Consider the following 21,509-nt stretch of genomic DNA (forward strand, 5'->3'; position numbering starts at 1 on the left):
GCCCACTTGATTGGCACCCCATTCACTACATTCAACATTGAATCCCTCCACCACTGATGCACAGTGGCAGCAGTGTTTACCATTTACAAGATGCACTGCAGGAACTTACCAAGGCTCCTTCGACTGCACCTTCCAAACCCGTGACCTCTACCACCTAGAAGGATAAGGGTAGCGGATGCATTGGAACACCGCCACTGGCAAATTCTCCTCCAAGTCACTCACCATCCTGACTTGGAACTATATTGCCATTCTTTCACTGTCGCTGTGTCAAAATCCTGGAACTCCCTAACAGCACAGGGACTGCAATGGTTCAAGAAGGCAGCTCACTGCCATCTTCTCAAGGGCAAATAGGGATGGGCAATAAATATTGGCTTAGCCAGCGACGCTCACATCCCATGAAAGGATATTAGAAAATGCATGTTAAAGCGTATGTTGCCTATATCAACTCGGACAGCTTGTGGGGGCTGGTTGGCTTAATTGGCTGGATGGCTGACATGGATCAGATTGGTGCCAACAGCACGGGGTTTGATCCCTGTTCTTGCTGGGGTGGATTCAGGACCTGCCTCCTTGACCTGTGGTGGAGGTCGTTGCACTGTGGGTCAGAGCTGCCTTTGGGCAGACAACTAAAGAAGAAGTCTCCCATGGTCAGTTGATGACTATAATTTCTTTAGACACAAGGTGGACATGAAATTGGGAAAGAAATTTAAGAATAATTCGATAGAGGCCAGGGCCTGGGATTTTTGCTGTTGATCCAGCAAAATTGAATAGTCAATGTTATAAGTATCAGGGAGAAATCTGCAACCATATTGTGTTTTTTTTTAATTCCATTTCTATCAGTAAATTATGTTAAGTTCACAGGAAATGTGTGTGCACAGCATAAAATGAACAACCTATTTAATTACTTTTTAATTTTTTTCATTCACTGTTTTTCTACTCATATCAATTTGTGACCCTGATTCATTTCCTCCTCATTTTCCTTTGAAATCTCCTGCAGTAAAACTTGCACTGGGATTTAGCATTTCTGGACAATTGAAACACAATCTTAAGATCATTGTATATAGGTCATTGAAATACACAGCTCTGTTACCTATCAGTTTAAAGGATTTACTATCCCTTGGTCACAATTCTGCCTGTAAGCTGCAGTCTGTACTATCCAAAGCACCAGCCTTTCACGTCACAACTGTTTGTCCTCACAGTTTGTAGGAAAGTAAACGCATATTCTGAGTCAAGGTTTTTGACACATTAAGTCAAGATTGGCATAATGCAAAGGGAAGGAATGAACAATGTATGACATTAATGTTGAACGTGCAAAGTGCTGAGCAGGCTGATGCAATAGGATTTAATCAGATCAGTCGCTAAAGCTTTAGACCTCGTTAAACTGAGAATAAGAGAAAGTAACCCTCTCATTTCTTCAGCCTAAAAATTGGTAAGTTTAGATTTTTATTTTATTTTAAAAGCCACTTATAGCAACATGAATAAAATTCAAATGGAAAATATTTTAGATTGTAAGATTGGTGAAATAATCTGGCTTTAGTATGGTTACAACAAGCTTTACTTAATGAAATTTACAAGGGGGTTGCAGTTTAGCTTCAGCAAAGAAAATAATAATAGCTGAGAGATGTTAGTACAGAATTGAACAGAATCCCAATAAGCCTGAGTTGTCAATTCAGTTCAACTTGTCTTATTAAGATATACAAATGCCCTTCCATCTGTTTCTTTCTCTAACCTCTTGGGATCATTTTAATGTATTTAATTGTACAGAGTTCAAGGTACATTCAGTCACACAGTATTCAATTGTACAACTTGTGAGGTGTATTGAATTGTTTAATATGTGAGAGATTAGGCAGAATGATTTTGCACCGGGCTTCTTATACAATTAGTAAATAAGGATCAATTGGAATTCATCTTTGTACTGAACGGTCATTTTATGATTATATTCAAATTGTAGCTGCTTCGCTCTGATTTCAAAATTGGTCAAAGTTATGCCAATTTAAATTTATCTAGCCAATTTAATTTAGAGGAATTATCAAAGAATATGACAAAGAATGATGTTTGATCCCACACAGATATAGCAGAAGTCTATGTAGTGCACTGCGCTGGGCTATACTTAAAATGCTGGATTTTATTGCAGTAAGATAACTAGGTGAATGGTCAACGGTGCAGAATGCCACAAAAGTCAAAAAATGTAGGAAAGTAGGTGGGATAAATCAAATGGCAGTTGTTTGGTGATGTCTCTCCTTTAATTTTAAGGATTAAAAGGGGAAACAAAATCTGAGGGAAATACGAACTTTCATAGTTTTGAGATCTTAGAAAAGAATAGATAAATGTAAGAAATGGTGCAGTGAATATTGAGCTAATCCATCATGGTGCTTTACTCCTAGAAAGTGCATTTAAGGAGCCGCAGATGCACAGCCCAAGATTTACAACCTATTAAAATTAGTGAATGATCCCCACATTTAGGATACTTCTTCTGGGAGCTTCTCTTTACTGGGAGCATGGCAGTACTAAATTTACCATCGATTTCAGCATAGTGAAGATAAAGAATTAAGAAGGGCATATGGGATGTAGGATGGTGTATTTGGATCTAGAAAGATTAAGGGGAGCAGGACCATAATAGTTATCAACAAAACACAGCCAAGGAAGACTTTGAAAGTGAGTAAGAATGTGTAGGCATTCACAGGAAAAATAAGCTTATTGGTTTTTTTTTGCAGGACTTACCTCTGCAAATACTTCAGAAAAAAATTGGATTAAGTTTTAAATGCATCTTTCTTACTGAATTGCTGTAAGCCATGCCATTTCACTCCTCTCGTTTCTATACATTGAAATTATCAAACCATCCAATCTGGATTGACACCAAAAATCAACGGTTTGTGTCAGATTTATTGTCGCCCTTCCTATTGTTTTTTATCATTCTGGTAGTGTTAACACTTCCATGTTCAGTACATTGTGCAACATACAAGGTGGGGGTCATAGGACCCTGGAGCTGTGACCCTATTTTTGCCAAAGCTCTTCCACATATTGCTGCTAAATTAGCTATTGACCGAATCAACAAGGATTCATCTTTAAACCTTGGCAATCACTTTGATTACGTGATACTAGATGAAGACTGTCAGACCTCCAAAGCTTTGGCTGCTTTTCTTCAGTATTCAGAACTGGCATCTGGATTCATTGGCCCAACAAATCCAGGCTACTGTGACGCTGCTTCTCTTCTCGGAAAGAATTGGAATAGAATCGTATTTTCATGGGCTTGTATAAACTATGAACTGGACGATGCTATGAACTACCCAACGTTTGCAAGAACTTTACCACCCCCAACCAGAGTTCTCTTCACTGTAATGAAATATTTTCGGTGGGCCCATGTAGCCATCATCTCATCAACTGAAGACCTTTGGGTGGACACAGCTGCCAAAGTGGCTAGTGCCCTCAGGAAACAAGGCTTGCCAGTGGGAGTTGTGTCGCCAACGAATAATGAACCAGGGAATGTCAGAAACGTTCTAAAGAAAATAAAAACTATCGACAAACTTCACAGTATGTATGCATTTTTTTAAAATATGGAATTAAAATAATCCATGGAGGCTGCAATCTGTAGCCCCTTGGAATATTGCTGATGTTTGAGAGCTCTAGGGAACCTTAACATTAGAAGATTGTGCAGATCTTTTAGCATTACTCAGTTTATCACTGTATCAATAATGAAGTGTGCAGTAGATGAGACTGGTGGGTGAATAATAAGAAAGATTTGCATTTATATAGTGCCTTTCATGTCTATCGGACACCTCAAAGCATTTTGCTGTCAACAAAACAATTAAAACACTGTTGTAATGTAGGAAGCACACAACCAATCTGCACACAGCCAGCCTCATTATCACATTATTGTGATAATGATCAACTAATCTGTTTTTGTGAAGTCAATTGAGGGATAAATATTGGCCAAGACACTGGGAATAGCTCTCCTGCTCTTCTTCAAAATAGTGCCACAGAAACATTTACGTCCACTGAAAGGGCAAATGATTTAAAAAGGTCCTCAGTTTTATGTCTCATCCAAAAGATGGCACCCCTGGCAGTGTAGTACTCCCTCAGTGCTGCACTGAAGTATCAGCCTTGTTTTTTGTTTTGGAGTGGGCGCACTTCCGATCGGCACCGCCGATCGTGGGGGGGGCATTTTAAGTGGATGGGCCAATTAAGGCCCGCCCAGCGTGGCATCCACAAGGAAGCGCTATGCACTCCCTGTGCAGGCGGGGAGGGGGATTCCGTGAGTTGGAGTGATGCCACCAGATTGGAAGTTAGCAATATAACGCTGCTTTTCAAGATAGGAAGGGGCGAAAAACAGTGAGGTACAGGCCAGTTAGCCTGACACCAGTCGTTGGGAAAATATTGGAATCTATTATTAAGGCAGTCTTAACAAAACACTTAGAAATTCATAGTATGATGAGAGAAGTTGACCTGGTTTAACGAAAGGGAAATCATGTTTGACAAATTTACTAGAGCTTTTTTGCGGATGTAATTAGTGGGGTAGATGAAAGGACAAGATAAGGGCTCATGGAGTCAGGGTATTTATCAGCATGGATAGAGGATTGGTTAATGACAGGAAATAAAGGATAGGCATAAATGGAGCATTTTCAAGTTGGCATGCTGTGACTAGTGGAGTTCTGCAAGGAACAATGCTGGGGTCTCAGCTTTCTAGAATCTATATTAATGATGTGATGAAGAGACAGAGCGTAATGTATCTAATTTTGCTGATGATGCAAAGCTAGATGGAAATGTATGCTATGAAGAGGATGCAGAGAGGCTACAAAGGGATCTAGACAGCTTAAATGAGTGGGCAACAAGATGGCAGGTGGAATATAATGTGGAGAAGTGTAAAGTTATTCACTTTGTAAGAATAGAAAAGTAGAATATTTTTTAAAAGGTGTGAAACTTGTAAATGTTGATGTTCAGAGGGACTTGGGTGTATTTGTACAAGAAACAATAGAAAATTAGCATGCAGGTAAAGAAAGCAATCAGGAAGGCAAGTGGCATGTTGGCCTTTATTGCAAAGGGATTGGAGTACAGGAGTAAAGAAGTCTTGCTATAATTGTACAGGGCTTTGGTGAGACCACACCTGGGGCAGGATTTTGCCATTGTTGGGGGTGCTCGGTGGGGGCGGGCGGGGGTGGTTGGGAAGCCGACTGTCGCCCATGATCCATACTGCAATAATTAAGGCCCGCCCTGCGTGGATCGCGAGCGGCAGCGCTGAGCGCGGCCAGTGCGGGCAGGAGGAGGAGGGAGAGCTGGGCCTAGCGCTTAGTTTGCGCATGTGCAAGAAAGAGCGCTTCAATTTACCTGAGGCACGGGGCTCAGGGAGATTGAGGCGCAGTGTAAATAAAAAATGGAAGAATAAAAATTTAATAAAACATGTCCCAATTCATGTGACTCTGTCACATGAGCTGGGACATGTTTTTAATTCAAAAATAAAGTTTTTATTTAATGTATATTAGCTTTAGGAAACCTCATCCTGCTCGTGGATGAGACTTCCTAAAAATTGTAAAGGCCAGTTGGCCTTTTCGCCTGCCCGCCAACCGTTAGGTTGGACGGGCAGTGTAAATTTGAATTTAATTAGATTGTAAATGGCCTTTGTAGGCCTTTTAATTATTGGCGGGTGCGCAGCCGACTCTGGCGTGCACCCACTGAACGAAATATCGTCCGATGTCATCATGTGTCATTTTATGCTTAGGCGAGCATAATATTCTGCCCCTGGAATATTTTGTGCAATTTTGGTCTCCATATTTAAGGAAGGCCGTACTCACATTGGAGGTAGTACAGTAAAGGGTCATTAATTGGTCAAGGAACAAAGAGGTTTGCCTTTTGATGAGATGCTGAGTAAATTGGGCTTATATTCTCTGGAGTTTAGAAGAATGAGAAGTGATCTCATCGAAACATACAGGATTCTGAAGGAGCTTGACAGGGTAGACACTGAGAGATTGTTTCCGCTGGTTGGCGAATCTAAAACACGGGATAACAATCTCAGGATAAGGGGGATGATCATTTAGGACTGAGATTAGGGGAAATTTCTTCACTCAAAGGTTTGTAAATCTTTGGAATTCGATACCCCAGGGGCAGAATTTTCCCCCCCATTGTGGGGGAAGTTCAGGAGCGGGCGCGCCTCTGATCGGCACCCCCAATCGGAGGCGTGCCGCCATTATACATGGACGGGCCAATTAAGGCCCGCCCAGCATGACATCCGCAAGGAAGTGCTATGTGCTCCCTGTGTGGGCAGGGTGGGGATTCCCTGAGCCGAGAGCGTGCTCTTTCGCACATGCGTGCGAAGGTGCACACTGATCTCCCTGAGGCTAAGTGCTGCCTTAGGGAGATCGGATCCACATTAAAAAATGGTAAAAACAGAAAATAAAAAGTTCCCTGACATGTCCTCTGATGTGACACTGTCACATGTGTTGGGACATGTCCATCACTTTTAGTAACACTTTTATTAAATTTTTAAAAACCTGCATGAAGCCTCATCCCTCCCTTGGATGAAGTTTCACGCTCTTCCCAATGCCCACGAGGTCTCCTGGCCTGCCTGTCCAGCCTTAAGGTTGGACCGGCAGGTCCACTAATTACTTCATTTACTTTGTCAATGGCCTCAATTGGCCATTGACAGGTTGGCGGGCGCACAGCTGATTCAGCTGAGCCCCCGCCGACCTGAAAATTGAAATGATCCGGGGTGACGTTGAGAGTTCTGCCCGAGGTCATCCCACCCCCTGCTCACTGACCAGGAAATCCTGGCCCAGGGGGTTGTGGATGCTCCATCGTTGAATATATTTAAGACTGGGATAGACAACTTTTTGGTCTCTCAAGGAATCAAGGAATATGGGTAGTGGGTGAGAAAGTGGAGTTGAAGCCCAAGATCAGCCATGATCACACTGAATGGCAAAGCAGGCTTAAGAGGCTTTATGGCCTACTCAACCAGCGTGATTTGTGGACACCATTTTGGTCCATGAGCAGCACCCGTAGCTCCAAAAAACAGACACTATCAAGCCTAAATCTGGACCTGCAGAGTTTAAACCAGGAAGTATAGGACATAGTATCTGAATTTAATGTCAAATCATGTACTGAAAGCAAAATAAATAGAGGGAAAGAAAAATGGGAATGAGAGAGATAAGAAGCAGAGATAAAAAGTTTAAAAAATAGTTTCAATCCCTTTATGATCTCAAAAAATAATTAAAATTGGAAGGAATGAGACTCCACAATTGAATAACTTACTTCTCAGTGCCAAAGAGATTGTTTGGCAGTAATTAAGGTTATCACACAGTTAAAAATACATTTACACTTGAACTGACAAACCTGTACTTTTCTGGTATGTTTATCAGGTACTTATCACGTAACTGCCACAAATTCATGCCCTCACCTGTGTTGTAATGCTGAGTCCTTCGACGAGATAATCAGTATAACAATGCTTCTGGGGGAACAAGATAACTCAAACAGCAGCTTTTCGATTTCCTTGTGTAACTGCAAATATGCAGTCGCTGGAAGTTGTTGTCCAATTTACTCCTTAATAACAGTAAGTGCTGATAGTCTCACCATTATTATCATTGCAAAACCCAGTTCCATGTCTGTCATTAAATTTCTATCTATGCCAATTTAATGCAGCCATTAATGTGTTTAAAATGAACAAGTTAATGACTGCAGTAAAATGCTGTGAGATTGAATAAACTGCACTAACAAATCTTGCACAGATGAGCAACAAGATGTGATGAATTCTTACCAAAAAACCTGCATTTCAGTTTTAATCGGCATGGAGCCTTATCTCATAAATACACAATAGGCTATAAAACTTGTTTATGAGTATATACAAGCCAGAGATTGGTAGATTTTTGGATGCGAAGGAAATGAAGGAAAAAGGAGATAGTGCTGGAAAGTGGAGCTGAGGCAGATCAGCCATTTTTGTATTGAATGTTGGAGCCGGCTGTATGGGCCAAATGACCCACCCCAGTGCCTATTTCTTATGTTCTTATGTAATACCATTTTTTTCAATAAAAAGCCAGAATTATGAATTTTGATACTACAATAACAGTTTGATAACAAAATCCTTCTGTATGTTTTTCAGTGATAATCATGTGTATGCACTCAGTTCTTATTGGAGGTGAGGAACAGAAACACCTTTTGGAAGTTGCCCATGACTTGCAGATGACTGATGGCGACTACGTGTTTATACCATATGATGCTCTTCTTTACAGTCTCCCATACCAAAACACTCCTTACCCAGTGCTGGTGAATAACTCCAAGCTACAGAAGGCATATGATTCAGTGCTGACAATCACTGTGGATTCTGCAAAAATGTCATTCCATCAGGCATTTCAAGAACACGTGCAGAGCCAAGAAATTGTAACGCACTTGAAGCCTAATCAGGTACCTTTTATTTGTCATTTCTTTATTTTTCAGCTATCTCCTCATTTCTGATGAAGACAGGGATGTGTGCTGGAGTACAAATCCTCCAGGTTCCTTGCCAAGTGACCATTTATTATGGATGAGTTGGGCATATATGTTGGAAAAGAATTATACCATCACAACCAAGCCCAAAACTCACCATGCATACATGCCAGCACTGGGAAGTGGTCACTTGGGGTAATACAGTTTTAGCTATTTTATTTTTGAAATAGAATGGATACGGCACAGAAGGAGGCCAATCAGCCTGTCGTGTCTCTGCTGGCTCTGTGCAAAAGCAACTCACCTGGTCCTACTGCCCCCCCCTCTTCCCGTAATCCTGCAAAATTTTCCTCTTAAGATAACTTTCCAATTCTGTTTTGAAAGCCACAATAGAATCTGCCTCCACCACATTCCCAGGCAGTGCATTCCATTTCCTAACCAGTTGCTGCGTAAAAAAGATTTTCTTCATGTTACCATTGTTTCTTTTGCCAATCACCTTAAGTTGGTGTCTGCTGGTTCTCAGTCATTCCACCAAGAGTTTCTCCTTATCTGCTCTGTAAATTTTTTCTACACCCTCTCTAATGCCCTCAGTCCTTCCTAAAGTGTGTGGTCCAGAAATGGATGCAATACCCCAACTGAGGATGATCCTTATTCCGAAGGTGTTAAGGCCAGTTGAAATCAACTAACTCCAGCACACCTTTTTTGGCCTGTGTAGCTCAGTAACCACAGTACATGTTGCATTTATCCACTAAGCTACATTCCCTTCACCCATTTGTTCCATACTGATCAATCTTCTGTGTCATTACGCCGAGGAGTCAAGGCCAAGTTCATTCATCAAGTGAAGCATGATTAGAAGCTAGCACATAACAGCACCAGGGCAGACATATTTCAGGCTCCATTTTAAAGTGATTCCTTCTGTCCTTTCTCTATATTACATTTATAAATCCCTGTGTTCACAATTATAAAGGGAACTGCTTATGTATTGTTGAAAATGAGACATGTCAAAGCTTTGATCTTGTACTCATCAGGATACTTCACAAGAATACCAATATAAGGAGAAAATAACAATTTATGGTGTATGTGAAGAGAGTGCTGATTGATTGGCAAGTGGACTCTGATTGGGAGAGGCATTGCCATGAAGAATGCACCAGTGATGGTAACTGAAAGCTAACTGCCAAGCATTGATTGAAATTTAAACCAGGCAGCTTGACCCTGAAACAGGTGCAATGTGTGTACATGTCCTTCCGGCCTGTGAGGAAAAGGGCCTTGTGTGTTAATATATGTAGCTTCCAGTACACGCAAATGTGCCACACTGCGAGCCCAACTGAAAATCTTAAGGTAGCTGTCAGCATAATTCTTAGCACACTGAGGATTATTTAGCAAATGTTGTCCAATTGCGGAATCACATCTAATGTTGGACACTGTGTTTTGAGTTTTGCAAGCACTGGCTGGTTGGGTACGGTCTGTAACTTGCCCATTGTGAACAGCGGCTGGGATATGCTGTTTGATATGATCCACCAGTATTTGGGACATACAGCCTCCATACCTAGCATCACACTGGCACTGAAATTCATGTACCACATGACTCATTTGCGTGATAGGCAGAACATCTTTTTGGCTTGACAGCAGCATCCTGTTAGTGGTGAATACCACTCGTGTTGCTACTGCATAGTAGCAGCGTGAAACTGCTAGCTTCACCTGTTGCTCAAATTTTTGAGCTACTTTGCTCTTCCAGGGTAATTTGAGGTAGACTGGGCACTTTTGAGAGCCAAAAAGTGACAGCCTTGGGCCCATTCATGAGTTTGCGTGATATACAGTGCAAAATGATCTGACCAGGGTAGCCATTATCCTGCAGGATGTCTTTGATGTTCCCTATTTCAGTATCAAGCTTGCATGGTGAGTAATGCCTTGGGCTTTATTTACAAGTTTGCTGTTAAGACCAACCTTAACAGAGTGTGGAACTGTAATTATCTAATATTGACCAGTGAAGTTAGGCTTGCGGTAGACAGTGGTAGAGAACCCCTGGCAGATTTCTCAACTAGTACATCAAGGAAAGGGAGTTCACTTGGCTGATACATTCAAAGGTGAATTTGAGCACAGGATGGAGCCCATTAAGACATGTAAGAAATATAGCAAAATTATCATCCACATATAGGAAATATGTGAAGGGTAGGAGGTTAGCTGTCATTCCATCAAAGACACATTTCTCATGGAACCCAACAAAGATGTTTGTGAGAGCTGGGCCTGGAACGGATCCCATGGCAACAATATCTATTTAGGCATGCATGGTATGATTAAAACTGAACTCAACTGCATGCGTTGCTGAGTTCATAAGCTCAATGACTGCTGATTCACGCAATGGTGACAGATCCACATCACCAGCGCAATATAAGACCATAAGACCTAGGAGCAGAAATTAGGCCAATCGGCCCATCGAGTCTGCTCTGCCATTCAGTCATGGCTGATAAGTTTCTCAACCCCATTCTCCCGCCTTCTCCCCGTAACCTTTGTTCTCCTTACCAATCAAGAACCTATCTATCTCGGTCTTAAATACACTCAATGACCTGGCCTCCACAGCCTTCTGTGGCAATGAATTCCATAGATTCACCACTCTCTGGCTAAAGAAGTTTCTCCTCATCTCTGTTCTAAAAGGTCTTCCCTTTACTCTAAGGCTGTGCCCTCAGATCCTAGTCTCTCCTACTAATGGAAACATCTTCCCCACGTCCACTCTATCCAGGCCTTTCAGTATTCTGTAAGTTTCAATCAGATCCCCCCTCATCCTTCTAAACTTCATCGAGTATAGACCCAGAGTCCTCAAAAGTTCCTCATATGTAAAGCTTTTCATTCCTGCGATCATTCTCGTGAACCTCCTCTGGACCCTCTCCAGGGCCAGCACATCCTTCCTGAGATACGGGGCCCAAAATTGCTCACAATATTCTAAATCTGGTCTGGCCAGAGCCTTATAAAGCCTCAGCAGCACATCTCTGCTTTTATATTCTAGTCCTCTCGAAGTAAATGCCGACATTGCATTTGCCTTCCTAACTACTGACTCAACCTGCAAGTTAACCTTAAGAGAATCCTGGACTAGGACTCCCAAGTCCCTTTGCACTCGATTTCTGAATTCTCTCCCCATTTAGAAAATAATCCATGCCTCTATTCTTCCTACCAAAGTGCATTACGTCACACTTCCCCACGTTGTATTCCATCTGCCACTTCTTTGCCCATTCTCCTAACCTGTCCAAATCCTTCTGCAGCCTCCCCGCCTCCTCAATACTACCTATCCTCCACCTATCTTTGTATCATCTGCAAACTTAGCCAGGATACCTTCAGTTCCTTCATCTAGATTATTAATGTATAAAGTGAAAAGTTGTGGTCCCAACACTGACCCCTGTGGAACTCCACTAGTCACTGGCTGCCATCCTGAGAAGGATACCCTTATCCTTACTTTCTGCCTCCTGCCAGACAGCTAATCTTCTATCCATGCTAATACCTTGCCTCTAACACCGTGGGCTGTTATCTTACTGAGTAGCCTCCTGTGCGGCACCTCGTCAAAGGCCTTTTGGAAGTCCAGGTAGATAACATCCATTGGCTCTCCTTTGTCTAACCTACTCGTTACCTCCTCAAAGAAATCTAACAGATTTGTCAGGCATGACCTCCCCTTGATGAAACCATGCTGACTTTGCCCGATTTTACCATGCACTTCCAAGTATTCTGAAATCTCATCCTTAATAATGGACTCTAAAATCTTATCAACGACCGAAGTCAGATAATTGGCCTGTAATTTCCCATCTTTTGCCTCACTCCCTCCTTAAACAGGGGGGTTACATTAGCGATTTTCCAGTCCTCTGGGACCTTCCCTGACTCCAGTGATTCCTGAAAGATCACCACTAATGCCTCCACTATCTCTTCAGCTATCTCCTTCAGAACTCTGGGGTGTAATCCTTCTGGTCCAGGTGATTTATCCACCTTCAGACCTTTCAGTTTTCCTAGCACCTTCTCCTTGGTAATGGCCACCATACTCACCTCTGCCCCCGACTCTCTTGAACTTGGGGATGTTACTCGTGTCTTCCACCGTGAAGACTGACGCAAAGTACCTATTCAGTTCCTCCGCCATTTCTTTGTTCCCCACCAGTACTTCTCCAGCGTCATTTTCCAGCAGCCCAATGTCCAATTTTGCCTCTCTCTTACCCTTTATATATCTAAAAAAACTCTTGCAATCTTCTTTTATATTACTGGCTAGTTTACCCTCATATTTAATCTTCTCCCTCCTTTTTTTTAAGTTGTCCTCTGTTGGTCTTTGTAGGCTTCCCAATCCCCTAGTTTCCCACTGCTCTTCGCCGGCTTCTATCTCTGGCTTCCTGAAGTGGAACATTGGTGAATAGGCTACCAAGGTCAACTGAGCACATGGACACAGAGTTGCTATCAATATGCAAATCCTGTATGGCCTTTGCAAATGTGAAGGAGTCCTTCACCATGTATGTGGAAAACTTGGTCAAAACTGGTTGTAAAAATTCACTTGGCCCTGTTCTTTGCTGACAGAAAGAACATGTACATATATTGTGCCTATTTCAGCTAAACAAAATAAGTAATAGCCATTTGCTGACTTGTTCCTTAGGGCAATGCCTTGACCAATTAGGGTCGAGCAGCTACTTTAAATTTCAAACAATGCTTGGCAGTTAACTGTCAGTCACCATCACTGGTACCTTCTACACAGCAATGCCTCTACCAATCAGAGTCCACTTGCTAACCAATCAGCAATCTCTCCGCATACAGTATAAATTGTTGTTTTCCCCTTATATTGGTATTGTTGTGAAGTATCCTGATGAATGCAAGATGAAAAACTTTGATATGTCTCTTTTTTCAGCAATACTCAAGTTCTGTACTACCAAATGACTATTTAAAACTGCTTATGTAAACAATGTAATTAAATCCTTCTGCCAGCAATGGCGCTACCAGGGTAGGTCGTGAATCAGTTTCTTTTTGGTCGCCAGGTGTCACCGCTGTTTGGAACAATCTATAACTCAATCTATTTTCTTGCCAAAGCTATGAATAACAATAGAAAACACCAAGCCTGGGTCTCTGGTAGCAACATAGCAAAATTTTCCAAGAACATAAAATTTGATGGCTTTAATCAGAAGATCTGGACAAATAAAAATGGGGATAGCTTCACCGATTATGTAATCCTGGACACTGATGGCAAAGGCACGGAACTGTATCGCACTTATTCCGTAGACATGGAAGAAGATCTAATACGATTGACAGGGAAAACAATTCATTTTCCCAATGGAATCTTACCGAAAACAGAATCTGCCTGTTGGTTTACACGTGGGAAAATTTGCACAGCAGGTAAAGTGACATTTGGAAAATCTTACACTTTTTTTTAGAATTCTTTAGTTCCAGTTGGGAGTTTGTTCTTTGGGCAAAAATGTGATATTTAATATTTCATAGATGTCAAAGATCATGGGTTGGATTTTATGTGTTCCCATCGGGCATGTTTTCGATGAGTGGGGCGGGGAGGCGTGAAGGGCATGTAAAATAGGGAGGGAACCCCACCACCCTCCCTCCCACTCCTGAGCTCACCTCCATAAGGCGGTAGGTGGGCGGGCACCAAAATAGGCAGCCTGCCCACCATATTTAAATAAATAATCAAGGGTCAATTGAGCTTGTTAACAAGACAATTGACCCCAATAATACACTATCTACGCCATAATACAGTTCTCTGTTTCACACCAGCTTCCCCTTTGTCTCTCTCTCCTTTTTCTGTCCAGAGGCTTGGAGATTGAGTCTATGCACAGTTAGCCCAGCCGCTTTTGCCTTTGTTTTCAGGTGTGAACATTTTACACTTTTCTCCCAGTTAAGCCTCAACCTATCAATGTAGTAAACAACTAAGATAAAAGCAAAATACAGCAGATGCTGGAAATCTGAAACAAAAACAAAAATAGCTGGAAAAACTCAGCAGGTCTGACAGCATCTGCAGCAAGGAATACAGTTAACATTTCGGGTCTATATGACTCTTCATCAGAAGTAGTAAACAAACTGCTTAGGCTTGTTGTTAGACAGTATACGAAGTAGATCACATGACTCTCTTTGCTACTCCATTTTACCTGGAATGAAAGAGACGGTCCCAAGACATAATCATCTTATAAAACCTTGCACTCATAACAGAAAATACGGAGTCTCATTCCTTCAGGTTTTAATAACTGTTGAAGAAAATGGCAATTTTAATTTTTTTTTATTTTTCTTTCTCTCCCTTTTTCTCTCAATCAAATTTAATATTGGCTGCAGGGTAAATGCTCACATTGACTACCAGTGTAAGTGTGCACATTGATTGCCAGTGTAAGTCTGCACATTGACTGCCAGTGTGATTGTGCAGTGTAAGTGTGCACATTGATTGCCAGTGTAAGTGTGCAGTGTAAGTGTGCACATTGATTGCCAATGAAAGTGTAAGTGTGTACAATGATTGCCAGTGTGAGTGTGCAGTGGCAGTGTAAGTGCACATTGACTGCCAGTGTGACTGTGCAGTGTAAGTGTGCACATTGATTGCCAGTGTAAGTGTGCACATTGATTGCCATTGAAAGTGTAAGTGTGTACAATGATTGCCAGTGTGAGTGTGCAGTGGCAGTATAAGTGTACATTGACTGCCAGTTTGAGTATGCAGTGTAAGTGTGCACATTGATTGCCAGTGTGAGTGTGCAGTGTAAGTGTGCACATTGATTGCCAGTGTGAGTGTGCAGTGTAAGTGTGCACATTGCTAGTGTGAGCGTCAGTGTAAGTGTGCACATTGACTGCCAGTGTGAGTGTGCAGTGACAGTGTAAGTGTGCACATTGAGTGCCAGTATGAGCGTCAGTGTAAGTGTGCACATTGACTGCCAGTGTAAGTGTGCAGTGTAAGTGTGCAACGAAGTGTGCATTTTGACTGCCAGTGTGAGTGTGCAGCATGAGTGTGCACACTGACTGCCATTGTGAATGTGCAGTGTAAGTGTGCACATTGATTGCCAGTGTAAGTGTGCACATTAACTGCTAGTGTGAGTGTGCAGTGTAAGTATGCACAATGATTGCCAGTGAGAGTGTGCAGTGGCAGTGGAAGTATGCATATTGACTTCCAGTGTAAGTGTGCAGTGTAAGTGTGCACATTGACTGCCAGTGTGAATGTGCAGTGTAAGTGTACACATTGATTGTCAGTGTAATTGTGCAAATTGATTGCCAGTGTAAGTGTGCACATTGATTGCCAGTGTAAGTGTGCAGTGTAAGTGTGCACATGGAGTGCCAGTGTGAGCGTCAATGTAAATGTGCACATTGCCAATGTGAGTGTGCAGTGGCAGTGTAAGTATGCATATTGACTGCCAGTGTAAGTGTGCAGTGTAAGTGTGCACATTGACTGCCAGTGTGAGTGTGCAGTGTAAGTGCGTATTTTGATTGCCAGTGTAAGTGTATAGTGTAAGTGTGCATATTGACTACCAGTGTGAGTATGCAATGTAAGAGTGCACATTGAATGCCAGTGTGAATGTGCAGTGTAAGTGTGCACATTGAATGCCAGTGTAAGTGTGCACATTGATTGCCAATGTAAGTGTGCACATTGACTGCCAGTGTAAGTATGCAGTGTAAGTGTGCACATTTGTTGCCAGTGTGAGCGTCAGTGTAATTGTGCACATTGACTGCCAGTGTGAGTGTGCAGTGGCAGTGTAAGTGTGCATTTTGACTGCCAGTATGAGTGTGCAGTGTAAGTGTGCACATTGATTGCCAGTGTGCAGTGACAGTGTAAGTGTGCACATTGAGTGCCAGTATGAGCGTCAGTGTAAGTGTGCACATTGACTGCCAGTGTAAGTGTGCAACGAAGTGTGCATTTTGACTGCCAGTGTGAGTGTGCAGCATGAGTGTGCACACTGACTGCCATTGTGAGTGTGCAGTGTAAGTGTGCACATTGATTGCCAGTGTAAGTGTGCACATTGATTGCCAGTGTAAGTGTGCACATTAACTGCTAGTGTGAGTGTGCAGTGTAAGTATGCACACTGATTGCCAGTGAGAGTGTGCAGTGGCAGTGGAAGTATGCATATTGACTGCCAGTGTAAGTGTGCAGTGTAAGTGTGCACATTGACTGCCAGTGTGAATGTGCAGTGTAAGTGTACACATTGATTGTCAGTGTAATTGTGCAAATTGATTGCCAGTGTAAGTGTGCACGTTGACTGCCAGTGTGAGTGTGCAGTGTAAGTGTGCACCTGGAGTGCCAGTGTGAGCGTCAATGTAAATGTGCACATTGCCAATGTGAGTGTGCAGTGGCAGTGTAAGTGTGCATATTGACTGCCAGTGTAAGTGTGCACATTGACTGCCAGTGTGAGTGTGCAGTGTAAGTGCGCATTTTGATTGCCAGTGTAAGTGTGTAGTGTAAGTGTGCATATTGACTACCAGTGTGAGTATGCAATGTAAGTGTGCACATTGACTGCCAGTGTGAATGTGCAGTGTAAGTGTGCACATTGACTGCCAGTGTGAATGTGCAGTGTAAGTGTACACATTGATTGTCAGTGTAATTGTGCAAATTGATTGCCAGTGTAAGTGTGCACATTGATTGCCAGTGTAAGTGTGCAGTGTAAGTGTGCACATGGAGTGCCAGTGTGAGCGTCAGTGTAAATGTACACATTGCCAATGTGAGTGTGCAGTGGCAGTGTAAGTGTGCATATTGACTGCCAGTGTAAGTGTGCAGTGTAAGTGTGCACATTGACTGCCAGTGTGAGTGTGCAGTGTAACTGTGCACATTGAATGCCAGTGTAAGTGTGCACATTGATTGCCAATGTAAGTGTGCACGTTGACTGCCAGTGTAAGTATTCAGTGTAAGTGTGCACATTGGTTGCCAGTGTGAGCGTCAGTGTAATTGTGCACATTGACTGCCAGTGTGAGTGTGCAGTGGCAGTGTAAGTGTGCATTTTGACTGCCAGTGTGAGTGTGCAGTGCAAACGTGCACATTGACTGCCAGTGTGAGTGTGCAGTGGCAGTGCAAGTGTGCATTGACTGCCAGTGTGAGTGTGCAGTGTAAGTGAGCACATTGATTGCCAGTGTGAGTGTGCAGTGTAAGTGAGCACATTGACTGCCAGTGTGAGTGTGCAGTGTAAGTGAGCACATTGATTGCCAGTGTGAGTGCGCTAAAGAGATGATGAGTGTGAAGCTTTTTTGTTTTGAACACTGGCTGCCTTTATAACTCTTGAATGAGGGGAACAATTTATTGTAAATTGGTGCTAAATTGCTGCCAGTTTTGTTCTGTGAGCCTCAACATAACAGGAATTGGATTGAGTTGTATCACACCTTTGCAACTGGCAATGAGGAATATTTCCCTTACTCAGGCTGGGCCTAGACTCAAACACTGGTCCCACAGATGAGAGGACAATGCGCCCACCTTAACTTTGAAACATAACCTCACAAAAAATTTAATGAGATGCCAGGGTTCCTTTGTTCAATCCCTGTTTTGAAGTACAGGGAGAATTTCACAGTCCCCCACTGGTGAGGTGGGGGTAGGGTGCTGTAAAATTCCTGCCACCTTCCTTTGTCCTCGACTTTGGGGCTTAGAATCTGGGGACTGCTTGTAGTCCCAGCCCTGGCCACTAGTGTCACTGGCGCTGCTGGGACTACACCGCTGCCGGTCAATCTCATTGGCTGACAGCCAGCTGAGGTGGGACTTCCACCCGAGTGAGGGGCAAAAGTCCCATCTCCAGCCAGGGCATTAAATAGCAGGGATGTGTTCCCCACTGACTTTTTGAGTGGCAGGGAGGAAAACCCTGCCATCTGCCTGTGATCCTGTGTTGAAGCTATATTGGGCACCTATGTGTAGGACTATGGAAGTTGAATGTGGAGTGATAATATAAACTGCCAGAATTTTCTGGCACTTTCTTTTCTCTTTAACTTTGTTCTATTGTCATGTTGTTCTATTTACTTCTTATTTTAGGAATTGAACCTTTCTTTGCTGTAACAGTGCCACTGATGATCATCTTTGCTGTGTTTTTCAGCATGGGTCTTGTCTATTGTATAAGGTACAGCTTTAGAAAATTACCCTTAATAGTAAAAAGTTTCAGGTCTAAGGGTTAAGTCGAAATCTATTCTTCTATCATATGCACATTTTTGGCCTCACCTAATTGTGAATCAATAGCAGAAACTGGGCTGGTAAAGCAGGTTACTTCCCGCTCAGATCCTGTTATTAATGTGCACGGGTTCTCTGGCAGATGAGCAGGCAGGACCCTCATAAATTTATACACAACTTGGTATTATCAGGTGACTGGGGCTTCAATACAGTTTCATCCAGGACTTGAGCTAGTAAGCTGCCAAAACTTTAATGCTGGGATTAGTTTCACAACCCGACATAAGGCCCAATTAAATGGACTTGTGACTCAATAGGTAGTGCCCCTCTCTCTGAGGCAGGAACTCCGGGTTCGAGTCTTACCCCAGGATTTGTTGGCCATGGAAGGAACATTCATCAGGCTGATAATCAGCCTGCTAATCCTTCCAACACTTCCCCACTATTCTCCAAAGGGGAAAAAAGTGTGCGTGAAAATAAACATGGCCCAATTGGCCCCCTGGCTCAGCATGGGAGCCGGATCATTTCCCATAACAGGTTGCTGCCTGCTTGGTGCCTTCAGCTGTCTGATGACACTCAAATGTGGTGCAAACCCAGGAGCAATTCAGACTGCCTGACGCTGGCTTTGGGCAGGTGGTAAGTTTGCTTCACCAACTGCAAACCCCTTTCTGGGTGGAACTAGAAAATCGACCCATATCTTTTTAACCCACCCATATTCAAATAACCATGGAATAGTGCGGAGTAACTAATGAATCAGAGTGATACTAAGAGTGAGACAGAATAAATCTGACACAGAAATTGAGTGATACTAGTTCTAAAACAGAATGCTCCTAATTGAACAAGAAGCTAACAGAGTGCAAAATAAAAAGGAAAGGAAAGGAGTTGCATTAATGCAGCATTTTTCATAACCTTAGGACATCCCAAAATGCTTTATAGCCAATTAAGTACTCCCGAAATGTTTTCACTGTTGTAATATAGGGAAATATGACAGCTAATTTGCACACAGTAAGATCCCACAAAGAGCAATGAGATAAATGACCAGGTAATTTGTTTTGCTAATTGCTGAAAAAAGAGACATCTGTCAAAGCTTTTCATCTTGCACATATCAGGATAGTTTGCAAGAATACCAATAAAAATGGAACATCAATTTGTTCACAGGAGAGTGCTGATTGGTTGGCAAATGAACTTTGATTGGTAGAGATGTTGCCATGGAGAATGCACCAGGGAATAGTTAACTGCCTTTACTATTGGGATTCTTGTGAACTGTCCTGATGAGTGCAAGACAAAAAGCTTTGACAGCATGTCTCTTTTTTGAGCAATACTCAAGTTCTGTTCTACCAAGTGACTATTCATTTTGCTAATGATGTTGAGTGATAAATATTGATCAGAGTACTGGGAGAAATTCCCAACTCCTCTTTGAAAAGTACCATGGGAATTCTTACATTCACCTGAGTGGGCCTTGTTTTACCATCCCATCCAAAGGACAGCACCTCCAACAGTGCAGCATTTTCTCAGTAATGCATTGCAGTGTCACTGGATTATGTGCTCAAATCTTTGGAGTGGAGTATGAATGCTTAGCCTACTGACTTTTACCACTGCACCAAGATTGACACATTGAGGACAACTAACAGTGAAATGGAATGTCACTAACAAAGCATTAAGTATTGTGATTCATTTGATGCTGATTTTCTTTCTCTTACTTCTAATTTTCCCATGGTCTGATTTCTAATTTCTCATTTTCAGGCGGAGAATAATTCAAATAAAATTACTGAAGGGTCCAGATAAGATTTTACTGACACTCAATGACGTAACTTTTATAAACCCACAACTCAGTAAAAAGGTTGGTAAATTAGCTGAATATTAATTATATTACTAATTATATTAATTTATATTAAATCTTAACTTTTAATCTGAATCTTAAAAAATAGTGAGTAAAATCAGTACTCTTCATAATTATGCATGTTATTATTGTGTTTGACTCTAACTTTTGCATGTTTGGTTTTAAGAAACTCAGTGGTGAAGATAGTCAACTTAGTGAAGGGGTACAAAGCATTTCTGAGACCAGAGATAGGAAATCTCCCTTGTGGTCACACTCAATGAGAAGTCTTACTCCTGCCACCCATGAAAACTCAAATGTGGCAGTTTATGAGGTAATTTTTGTATCATATATACATACACAACCTTTTAGTTGTAGCATTTACAATTCTAATTTTTAACAGTAAAAAAAAATTGACATCAGCCTGATCACAATTAAATCTCCTGTGCTGGGTGAGAAAGGATCAGGGGAACAAGGATAAAAATTAAAAATTGCATTTGCACCTGCCTCCATTTTTACAGTGGAGGGATGCCCTAGCGTGTCTGTCTCCCATCCTGGAGAGGCGGGAAACGTCATTATAGTTATTAAATCAGGCTTCCACAGTGCAGTTAGGAGCTTGATTTAAGGGTTCGAGAAACCAGACAGCTAACTGGAGATGGGACCTGCTGGCTTCATGAGGTAAAGCAATTCTTATGGGCCAGAAGGAGCAGGATTGCTCCCTAACATGACCCCCTCAACCAAACCCCTGCCGACTGCAGCCTCTCCCTTTCTCCACCACCACCCTCACCCACACCTCCCTCCCCTTACTGCATTCAGCCCCGCGATCTTTCCCTCCCTTCCAATTACCAGGTCCAACCTTCCCCCTACCACCCCTCAACCCACCTTCTGCCCCTGCTACCATGCAACAGCCCTGTTTTGTGCTACTACCGACTGAATCCAGCAGGGCTAGCTATACATTACATCATCTGTTCAGTAGGGTTACCCATGCCGCCTTAATAAGCACTGTGGGGGTCTCTCTGAAGAGGATCTGTTTCAGTTGGTAAAACTTCTATGTGTAAATCATGAGGTAAATAACTGAAAACTTATAACCAGATTTAAAAACGCAAGAGAAGGAGCTGGTGAAAATTATCAGATGGCAAAAGCAGAAAATTGCCAAACTCACCATTATCTCATGAATGTCACATGTTAGCAACATATTTTTGCCTTTTATTTCGTTACGGGTATTTCACAAACAAA

General features: G+C 42.3%; 1 protein-coding gene across 1 annotated transcript in view; it reads left to right on the forward strand.

Annotated features, from left to right (window-relative positions):
• The window catches only part of LOC121281878 (retinal guanylyl cyclase 2-like), a 76,681-nt gene that overhangs the window by 9,508 nt on the left and 45,664 nt on the right, over positions 1-21,509 (forward strand). Inside the window, exons 2-6 of the mRNA XM_041194980.1 lie at positions 8,081-8,382; positions 13,392-13,746; positions 18,332-18,416; positions 20,201-20,297; positions 20,464-20,607. Of these exons, the coding sequence (XP_041050914.1) occupies positions 8,081-8,382; positions 13,392-13,746; positions 18,332-18,416; positions 20,201-20,297; positions 20,464-20,607 (983 nt within the window). The remainder of the gene's footprint in view (positions 1-8,080; positions 8,383-13,391; positions 13,747-18,331; positions 18,417-20,200; positions 20,298-20,463; positions 20,608-21,509) is intronic.

Source organism: Carcharodon carcharias, chromosome 9 (assembly GCF_017639515.1).
Source record: "Carcharodon carcharias isolate sCarCar2 chromosome 9, sCarCar2.pri, whole genome shotgun sequence".
Lineage (NCBI taxonomy): Eukaryota > Metazoa > Chordata > Chondrichthyes > Lamniformes > Lamnidae > Carcharodon > Carcharodon carcharias.